This window comes from Colobus angolensis, unplaced genomic scaffold (assembly GCF_000951035.1).
Source record: "Colobus angolensis palliatus isolate OR3802 unplaced genomic scaffold, Cang.pa_1.0 Scaffold173, whole genome shotgun sequence".
Lineage (NCBI taxonomy): Eukaryota > Metazoa > Chordata > Mammalia > Primates > Cercopithecidae > Colobus > Colobus angolensis.
Window position 1 is genome coordinate 53318 of NW_012114855.1, and position 10888 is coordinate 64205.

The following is a 10888-nucleotide window of genomic DNA, read 5'->3' on the forward strand; positions in this document are numbered from 1 at the left end:
ATGTGACCTGCAGGGCACCCCCTACTCTCCACTGATTTAGAATCAATCAGTGAGTTTCTTTTGATGGAGAATGACACAAAAAATGAACAAGGGACTGGAGGAGGCTGGAATAACTCGTGTCATTTATTAGACACCCTGGACTGCTAAGTGCTTTATAGGCACTGTTTCATGGACTCTCAGTTATGCCACAAGCCTCATTTTATAGATACAGAGGAGGTGTGATGGGCACGCAGTTTCTGCAGACCCAGCAGTCCTTCTTCTCTTTCCTTTTCTTTTTTTTTGTTTTGAGACGGAGTCTTGCTTTGTCACCTACGCTGGAGTGCAGTGGTGTGATCTCGGCTCACTGCAACCTCAGCCTCCCGGGTTCAAGCAATTCTCCTGCCTCAGCCTCCCAAGTAGCTGGGATTACAGGCGCCCGCCACCACCCGCGGCTAATTTTTTTGTATTTTTAGTAGAGATGGGGTTTCACCATGTTGGCCTGGCTGGTTGCAAACTCCTGATCTCAAGTGCTCCTCCCGCCTCGGCCTCCCGGAGTGCTAGGATCACAGGTGTGAGCCGCTGTGCCCAGCCCTTCTCCTTCTTTTGTACTAGCACCCAAGTGCTCTTTAGAGGAACTGCTCCTCCCCTATTTCACATCATCCCGGTGGGGCTGCCATCAAAGGGCCCTCTCCCCAACCCCAGCTGGTAGGCACAATGAAGCTAAGCCAATCCGACTCTCTCTTGGGGATGTGACTTTTGAACAGAATGATACAAGGTGGGCAGGTGGGTGTGGTGGCTGATGCCTGTAATACCAATGCTTTGGGAGGCCAAGGAGGGAGAAATGCTTGAGGCCAAGAGTTGGAGACCAGCCTGGGCAACACAGTGAGACCCCTGTCTCTGCAGAACAACAAAAAAAAAAGAAGAAAAAAAATTTAGCTGGGTGTGGTGGTGCATGCCTGTAGTCCCAGCTACCTGGGAGACTGAGGTGGGAAGACTGCTTGAGCGCAGGAGGTTGAGGCTGCAGTGAGCTGTGATCATGCCACTGCACTCCAGCCTGGGTGACAGAGCAAGATCGTGCCTCAAAAAAAATAAAAAAAAAAAAAGTGGGCAGATGTTTGTGAACAAGTGTTTGAGCTGATCCATTTATTGATGGCAGCACCCTGGGGACATGGTCCAGAAGTTTCTGCTCCTGAGACATTTGAGCTGCTCTGGGATCTGTCTTTCTTGCTCTGTTGGGAGATGTCAGTTTCACTTTTCTCTGGATTCTGAAAGTTACCCATTTAATAAAGATTATTATCCTAACAAATTCTTTTTCTGCCTAAGTTAGCCAGAAATGTTCTGTGTAGCTTGCAGCAGTGAAGTCACTTGTCTAAGGCCCCAGACCCAGGAAGTGGTGGAGTGAGCAAGGACACACCAGGCCGGTCTGGCTGCAGGGCCATGCTCTCAGCTGTGACCTGTGACCATCTCCCAGGGCTGGACTTGGGCACAGGCAGCAGGGCTAACCCTTGAGGGGGGATGCAGGGTGGGTGTAAGGATGGGCCCTCAACAACATCCTGGAAGAAGACAGCTGAGAGCACACGCCGCTAGGAGCCTGCCTTGTGTTTGAGAGCAGGACGAGAGAAGGCTCAGATGGTGTGAGACCGGGAGAACAAGGCAGAAGGGAAGGGAGAGGGTTTGGTCAGAGGCCAGGGGAGGTGCTGGGGCTACCGTTCATGGCGCAGGAACACGTTGTTGAGATTGTCATTGACGATGAGCAGCTCCTCTGTCAGCTGCTCATTGGCGATCTGAGGGATGAGCTCCAGGACCCGCTGCTGCATGGCTCGGCACGTGCGGTTGAGCTCCTGCCAGGAAAGGAAGTGAGGCAACCACAGTCACGTGACTCAGAGTGAGGCCATCTCTCATGCACGGGCCTCCAGCCCCTGCACAAGCCTTGGAGGAGGGAGAGGTGTCCAAACGGGACTTCAAGGTTCCACGGAACAGCTTTTTGATCAGGCACACATGAACCTGAACTTCACTTCCAAGTGTCAGATGCTAAAATTTAATCCACAGGAAACCATCAACATGTCCAACTGTGCTGCCGGTTTAACTTGGCTTTGTGCAGATTCCAGAATAAAGGTTGTGCCACCTTCTTTGCTTAGTCGGAAAAAACTGAGTCTGCAAAGGCTGAGGTTGAACAAACTGCAACTTCTGGAAGTATGCTGTGATTTTTGCAACCAAAGCATACAAAATGAATTAGATGACTGCGACCATTAGCCACAAACCTCGATTTCGAATTTTTCCCTCACTTTTCTCACTGGCTGATTTTTTTGTCTTTTTAAATAAACTTTTAGCTTCGGAATAATTTCAGATTTTCAGAAGAGATGCAAAGATAGTACCACAAGTTCCCATATACCCTTGACCCTGGCTTCCCCTCAGTCTGGCGTTTGTCAAAACTAAGACATTAAAACTGGTAAAATAATATTAACTAAACTGCAGACTTTATTCAGATTTCACTAGGTCCTCTGTTTGTTCTAGGATCCCACAATGCATTTAGTTATCACGTCACTGACTTTTAACCAGTAAGCATCATATTTAAACTTACGAAAAAGAAAAATATTGGCCAGGCCCAGTGGCTTGTGCCTATAATCCCAGCACTTTGGGAGGCCGAGGTGGGTGGATCACCTGAGGTCAGGAGTTTAAGACCAGACTGGCCAACAAGGTGAAACCCTGTGCCTACTAATAATACAAAAATCAGCCAGGTGTGGTCATGTATGCCTGTATCCCAGCTGCTTAGGAGGCTGAGGCAGGAGAATAGCTTGACCAAGAGGCAGAGGCTGCAGTGAGCCAAGATCGCACCACTGCACTCCAGCCTGGGTGACAGAGCGAGACTTTGTCTCAAAAAAAAAAGAAAAAACCATAAACATATGGGTTTTCATTTTTAAGATTGCTCAATTGTTTCTTCAGGTACCTGTCACCAGGTGAAGGTGCCTGGGTCAGGGCAGGTGCCTGGGTCCTGAGGTCCAGGGAGCTGCCCGGCATTGCCGACTGTGGCCTCACGCCAGCATGCCTTTCTCCTGGAGGCAACGCTGAGGCTAGGCACTGCCCAGTGTTTATTTTGGCTGTCATGTGGAACCTGTCCCCCGCCTCCTCCAAGGTCAGGCCTCTGGGATTTCCTCATTGCCCTTAGCACGGGGGCAGGGCGGGTGCCTTTCAACATCCTGTGGGCTCCCCTCCTGCTCTCATGACTAAGCACAGGGTGGCTTTGCTTCTGCTTCCCTGCTGGCTCCTCTCAAGAGCAGAAGAGCAGCACTTGGAGCCAGGTTCAAATCGCAGCTCTGCTGTTTACCAGCCATATAACCCTTGACGTGTTACCTGATCTCCCTATGCCTGTTTCCTGACCTGGAAAATGGGGGTGGTGAGGATTACGTGAGTGATGTGAACCACGTGTCCACATACAGCTCGGGGCACAGGAAGTGCCCAATGCATGGGAGCTGTCTCTGCATCCACCTTGCTCAGCCTTCTGAGTCCCCAAACTGCTCACATCTCACGGCCTTGGCTTGGGGTGTACAAAGCTGCCTGCGCAGTCTTCTCTCTTCCGGAGCCCTTACTTCCGGAGTTTGCGTATTCATTCGACTCCCCACCCTGCACCACCAAGCGAGGACCCCTGCACAGTCAGCTCCGTCAGGCACACAGACACAGTGGCGAGGAAGACACAGCACTGCCCTCAAGGAGTCTGAGGCCTGGTGGGCGAGCAGTAAGAACTCGCACAGTTACACAAAGCACTCCTCTGTCCCCTCATGAATTCTGGTGACTCCCGGGCCTGGGGGATTCCTAGTTTTCTTGGTGCCTCTATGACTGACCTCCATGGGGAGGGTGCTTTCCGCCAAATACAGTGCCCCTTCTGATCCAGTGACCCCCAATCTGGGTTGGAACTGTGGGAATACCACGTGACACACGGGAGCAGGAACCACTAGCTCCACCTGCCTCGGCTCCCCAAGACCAGCGGCTGGCGCATCTCAAGGCTGGCACCACCCTCTCACACCTGCCTGCTGAATCTCGGATTCTGAATGGTGGAAATCTCACCTTCCAGCTTTTTCTCAGGACCCCTTTACTCTGTACCAGGGACAAGCCTGGGTGTTTTTCATGCAATGCCTTCTTTAACTCACATCAAACTTGTGCCATAAAGACTATTGTTAGAGCAATCTTACAAATGAGGAAACTGAGGCAAGGAGGGCTACTTTGTTCAAACCGGAAAGTGGCAAAGCTGCGATCGGATTCCAATCTGATGGCGTCCAAAGTCCCTGGTAGTAACATGGCCCCAGCTGTGACCAAGGAGTATGGAGTAAGCCATATGAAGACCGTCATGAGGACTGGGGAAGAATGCATGTGGGCAACTGGGCAGGAGTCATCTGAGCCCCAGGGAGTGGTGTCATCTGCTCACCTGCAGCAGCTCCAGGTCTGCAGGCTCGGCCTGGGTGGGGACCAGCTCCGTCAGCATCTCCGACATTACCCTCACGTTCCCACTCACCATCTCCAGCTCACTGCGCAGCTTCCCAATCTGAAACACACGGTTGGTCGTGATGAGAGAAGCCAGGGGTCTGGAGCCCATGTCACTCACAGGGACAGAACCCAGTACCACCAATCCTGGTTGCAGCACCAGGGAGCCGACCTCCCAGCAGCCTCTCTAGGCAGCCTCCCTCCTGGCTCCCAAAGTGACAGCCCTGCACTAGAGGCCTGCCCCACCCCTCCTACAGACCCCTCACCCCTCACAGAGGCGCTACCAACCGTGACCATCTCCACGCCGGGGAGCCTGGTGCAGGGAGAAGCTGAAAGGAAATGAGCTGAGGGGGAATGAGCCACCAAGTGTGGCTGGAAGACTCCAGCACCTCCTGGGTCTAACACGGCAGCTAACGAGGCCCTGGAGGGTGGCTCCCCACAGGGGGAGGAGGGAGGCTGCAGGCCCCCTCTCTCTTTCCCCCTAGAGGACTGGGATTCTGCCTTCTCTCCTCCTCGGAGGACTGGGATTCCGCCCTCTCTCCGTCTCTTAGGAGGACTGGGCTTCTGCCCTCTTTCTCCTCCTAAAGGACTGGGATTTTGCCTTGTTTCTGTCTGTTTTGGTGTCTCAGGCTCTTCTAAGGATAGTCCTTGCTGTGTCCCTCACCTTGAATACGAAACTCAGATTTAGCACTTGTTCCAAGGGATGTGCGCAGGTTTTCAATGGTCAAAGGGTTCCAAGGAGTTGGGCTTGGGGAACATTTTCAATAAAGCTGTAGTCTCCTCAAAGAAGTTAGGTTGGGGAAGGCCATTAGTATAAGGATTTTATGCTGTGGGACCTTGTAGTGTGTTTAATACCCTCATGCACACTGGGGACGCCCGGGAAAAGATCGATGTGAAAGCTTCCAAGATTTATTTGACTGAAGAACCTTTTTACGTTTTGGGAAATGCTGGTACATTCTAAATCATGTGGCTGAGTTATAGTTGATTTCAGAGTGTCACTATATACATTCATGATTGTGATAGCAGCTACCATTTATAGACTACCTAGTAAGTGCCAAGCATTGAACACATACTGCTAACTTAATTTTTTGCCATAGGTAGACATCAATATCCCTGCTTTTACAGATGAATAAATGGAATGTAGAGACAAGTAGTATATCCACTATGGTTCACTGACACTTTTCAAAATCTGCAAAATGTTTGATCTATTTGGCTTACTTAATGAATACTCTTGGTATGAGTGAGTGGAAAAACTACGGATCACAAACCCCCTGCATCCAAATCAGACTTAATTACAAAGGAGTCTGGGAGTCACATCACTGCACACCTGATGTCTTAACATGTCCCAAGAGACAAAAGGGGACTCTTGAATTAAACAAAGATTAGTTTTGTTTAGCAAGCACCTTCTTGTATTAGGAGTAATTAGCGTCTTAATCCATACAGATGCTAGACTTCAGGCAACTGGTTAAAATCGTAACCGAGTGAGACAATTTTTTGGATCACAAGGTGCTTTTGCAATTTTTTACACACTTTTAACCCATTTAGAAAAAAAAGTGCAGCTCGCTGTCAGCACTCATTGAATTTTACATAAACACGCTTTTTGAGGCTGAAGTAAACCTGACTATTTTCAACACGAAAATAAAACATAAAATCTGTTCTTGGAGTTATTTCTAAACAGAACTCGTCTCCAATCCTAATGTAACAGAAATGTATATGATGGTACATTAGGATTAGAGACAAGAGTATCCTTGGGATAAACAGGTAATGCGTTAATAATTTTGTCCAGTTAGCAACATTTTCTAGTAATATTTGTAACTCTGGGGGGTGATTTCATAACTTGCTAAGAGAAAACAAGTCACAGAAGTTCTCTTCAAATAGGTTAGGGTTACAATGAGTTCAAATGATACATCAAGCAGGTCATGAGGATGCTTATTGGGAAAGTTAAGCTTCCCTTTTCTTTCCATCATACATCCGTGTCTTCCTCACCAGCACACTCAGCAGCTCCGCCTTTAAGCTCCACTGATGTGATGGGTCTGATGTGTGTACAACACCTCTAATGTGGGTGCTCCCACAGTGTGCAGGACTCTGCCCCCACCCCAGCAGCCAGAAGTCTAGAATGACAAGCCCCCAGCTCTACGAGTTGGTCATGGCTGTAGAAGTCAGTCAGCAGATACAGCAGCCATGGCACTCCACAAGCAGCTCACGGCCCAGTGGGCAAGTCGCCCCACCTCCAGCCACAGAAGGGAGATGCCCAGGCTGCCTCAGTCAGGGTGCCACCTCCTCTGAGGTGGGTAATCCTTCAAAGCTAATCACAAGGCTGGGAGAATCTGCCCCCTAGAATCTCATACTAAGCCTCAAACCTTCTTGGCTGGGCGTGGTGGCTCATGCCTGTAATCCCAGCACTTTAGGAGGCCGAGATGAGTAGATCACTTGAGCTCAGGAATTCGAGACTAGCCTGGCCAACATACTGAAACTCCATCTCTACTAAAAATACAAAAAATTAGCCGGGCGTGGTGGCTCATGCCTGTAGTCCCACCTACTCAGGAGGCTGAGGCAGAATTGCTTGAACTTCGGAGGCAGAGGCTGCAGTGAGCCTAGATCGTGCCACTGCACTCCAGCCTGGGTGACAGAACAAGACTGTCTCAAAACAAACAAAAAAGCCTCAAACCTTCTTGAGACTTCATGGGAAGCAGCATGGTACAATGTTCATGTGTTTTTTATTTTTTGCACAGATGTTTTAAAACTTTTCAGGCAGGCCGGGCGCGGTGGCTCAAGCCTGTAATCCCAGCACTTTGGGAGGCCGAGACGGGCGGATCACGAGGTCAGGAGATCGAGACCATCCTAGCTAACACGGTGAAACCCCGTCTCTACTAAAAAATGCAAAAAAACTAGCCGGGCGAGGTGGTGGGCGCCTGTAGTCCCAGCTACTCGGGAGGCTGAGGCAGGAGAATGGTGTAAACCCGGGAGGCAGAGCTTGCAGTGAGCTGAGATCCGGCCACTGCACTCCAGCCTGGGCGACAGAGCGAGACTCCGTCTCAAAAAAAAAAAAAAAAACTTTTCAGGCAGAACCTCTGTTCAAATGTAGCCTTTTTTTTTTTTTTTTAAACATGTCTATGTTGCCCAGCCTGGTCCCGAACTCCTGGGCTCAAGCCATCCTCCTGCCTGAACCTTTGAGAAGCTGAGATCACAGACGCATGTGACTATGCCCAGCTCAAATGAAAGCTGTGAGTGTGTAAGAAGCCACACAGGTGGAGCTGGCCTGGTTGAAGGGGCCACCTACAGGACACCTCCTCTCCATGCTGTCAGAGGGCTCCGCAGAAAACACAGGTTGGAAAATGGCCAAGGTACAGGGCCGTGCCTGCCAGGAGTCAGACAGGCGTGAGCTTGAATCCCAACTGTCTCCGATGACTGTGTGCTCTGGGCAAGTGAATGGACCTCTCTGAGCCTCACCGCTCAAACAGGAAGAATCACACATAGCCTGTGGGCTGCTGTGAGGGAAGTGGAGGCTCCGTGGACGGTCAATTCTGACAGGGGGCCCTCTCCCTGATGTGTGTGGCCCACCTGCCTGGACCTGACGGTTCTGACCCCAGGCTTGTGTACCTGCTCCGGGGTTGGTGCTATGGGTGTGTCACCGGAGAGCATGGGCGGGGTGGGCAGAGGGGCAGTGTGCTGGCCAGAGTCCTCTTGCTGGCTGGCGTCAGAGCCCACAGAATCCTGTCCTGATTGTGTCTCTGAGTTGAACACGGTCTAGTGGGAGGAAAACAGGATCAGTGAGGGGTCCTGGGAACATCAAGAGCCCAGGAAGTCAGGGGCCAGCCTGGTGATGTCCCTGGGGATGAGTCCTGCCTCCCTTCCCTTGGTTCCCGGTGCGGCAATTCTCTCACCCTCTGGGGTGTGTGGATGGGCGACAGCATGTCCAGGTCAGTCATGGGGAACTCCAGGCCTTTCCTCCGCAGGTCCTCATAGATGGTGACCACACCTGTCAGATCGGGCGAGCTGCGGAACGCGTCAGCCCAGGACTGAGAGGGGACAAGGGGACACAGCCGGTAACCACAGCTCACCTGTGAGCCTTCCCACCTGGCTCCCAGAGAACAGACATTCTTTCCCTGATTTTTTCCTTTTTTTTTTTTTTTTAACTACATCTGCCCTGCCCACTCCACAGCAAAGCACACAGTTGGCAAGCCTCCTTCCCCACAGAACACCCCACCAGCAGATAACCGAGACACCCTGAAATGAGAAGTGGAGCCTGGGACAAACACGATGGCCTCGAGCAGGACGCTCCCGCGCTGACAGCTGTTCCTGGCCCTGCCCTGTCCTGGCACTCACCTGGATGAGGTTGAGCACCTTGTCATGCACGATGGTGGGTGGGTTGTTCTTGGGCAGGATGGTCCTCACCAGCACGCTCTCCACGAAGTCCTGGCTGGCCACCAGCACGTGGAAGCGGTGCCCGCAGTTCTTGACACAGGTTTCTAAGACCTGGAGGGCCGAGAGGTGCCGTCAAGCAGCTTGGTCAGAGGAGAGGCGGTGCCCAGGACCCCCACCCTTGTGGCTCCTCCTGTGTCCCAGAGGGGAGGTCCGGAAGAGGAGATGGGACTTCCTGGAGTGAGACCCTTGAATGTGGAGGACTGGGACAATGCCAGGACTGGGGAACTTGTTTGCTGGAGGGCATGGCCTAGCGTGGGCAGAGGTGTGGTGTGTGGGCTGGACTTCCCTCCCTGACTGGCGTCAGTGTACACAGAATCCCAATGCTGTCTCTGAGCTGAACATGGTCTAGACACAAGGGGCTCTCCAAGAGGAAATCAAGAATCTGAGGTGTCAATTGACCGGTAAGCCTGTGGCCCAGGGAAAAGGCACTGAACTTCCCTCCCCACTCTCCACTTCCCACTGCAGGAATTGCCTTTGCTTTTCGCTTAAGCCAATTCACCTGGATATAAATGCTCCTTGTGGAGGAGGGTGGGACAGTGTTTATATCTTCCCCAGCCAAACCCATGCTGACAGCTAAGAGGCCCACGCGTCTCTGGCCGTCCTGAGATCTGGGCTGGTTCAGTGGTGTGGGCAAGACTGTTCTCAGCCACTGGTATTTATTTTACATTCATTTTCCAGAGCACCAAAGTGCCGGGCAGCACCCAACTCAGTCTGCCAGCCTCCCTGCCCCCACGGAGGCCTAGGTTTACTGAGCTTCAATGTCACCCGCAGGTCCTTTGGCCCAGGCTCTCCCTGCCAGTGGTTCTGGAGTGACGTAAGCATCTGTTCCCATGCTGGGGGATCGGGGAGAACCTTTCCAAATGGCTTCTTGCCATTCTGCATCCGCCTGCGGTGTAGACAGGACAGTGTGTTGCCCGCAGACCTTTCCTTTCCAGCACTCAAATGAGGAGCTCAGGGGAGGCTGGGAGTCCTGCTGGGTCTGAGGGGAGGTGACTTTCAGCGGACTGCAGTCCTGCCACAGGACGGACAGATGGGGCACTCACTGTGAGAGCCAGCATCACCTCGTGGAAGTTCTTATTTCCCACGATTCTCTTCTTTACTGCTCGGAGGGCATCTTTGGGACTAAGAAGAAGGACAAGAAAAAGGGTGGGCTTAGGAATAGAGCCCTCTTACCCAACACCAGAGGCCCTGGAGAGTTGGAACAGCTCTTATTGGCCCATCCTCCCTGTGCCCCACCTGTTTTGTGTATCCAGTCAGGTTCTGATCACATGAGAATCTTCCTAGCCCATTGCTCAGCAGGGACTCACAACCTGTGGCCCCTGGACCTCCTGCAGCACAGTCACTTTGAGAAAAGGTGAGAGTGTTTTGTTAAAAGTGCAGAACCTGGCCGGGCGCGGTGGCTCATGCCTATAATCCCAGGACTTTGGGAGGCTGAGGCAGGTGGATCACTTGAGGCCAGGAGTTCAAGACCAGCCTGGCCAACATGGTGAAACACTGTCCCTACTAAAAATACAAAAATTAGCTGGGCGTGGTGGTATGAGCCTGTAATCCCAGCTACTTGGGAGGTTGAGGCGGGAGAATCGCTTGAACCCAGGAGGCAGAGGTTGCAGTGAGCCGAGATTGCGCCACTGTACTCCAGCCTGGGCAACAGAGTGAGACCCTGTCTCAGAAAAAAACAAAAGACATTAAAAAAAAAAAATACCACCTGAACCAAATTCTCTCATGCTCTCATGCTCCCCAGGAGTTTCTTATGCATGCTCAAGTTTAAGAACAAATAACCTGGAGGCACAGTGTTTTCATCACAAAAATAGAGATGGGGTCTTGCTATGTTGCCCAGGCTGGTCTCGAACTCCTGGGCTCAAATGATCCACCCACCTCGGCCTCCCAATGTGTTGTGATTACAGGCATGAGTCCCTGAGCCCAGCCAGCATAGTGTTCTGATGCCCTGTCCTGGCCAGCTGCTCTATCTGCCCATTTATCCTTCCATTCAGGTCTTTTTTTTTTTTTT

General features: G+C 51.6%; 1 protein-coding gene across 1 annotated transcript in view; it reads right to left on the reverse strand.

The window, feature by feature from the left end:
• Positions 1 to 10888, reverse strand: part of TOM1 (target of myb1 (chicken)) — a 53287-nt gene that overhangs the window by 20437 nt on the left and 21962 nt on the right. Inside the window, 7 exon segments of the mRNA XM_011938451.1 lie at positions 678 to 876; positions 1687 to 1820; positions 4400 to 4516; positions 8056 to 8202; positions 8340 to 8474; positions 8782 to 8960; positions 9920 to 10002. Coding sequence (XP_011793841.1) covers positions 678 to 876; positions 1687 to 1820; positions 4400 to 4516; positions 8056 to 8202; positions 8340 to 8474; positions 8782 to 8960; positions 9920 to 10002 — 994 coding nt within the window.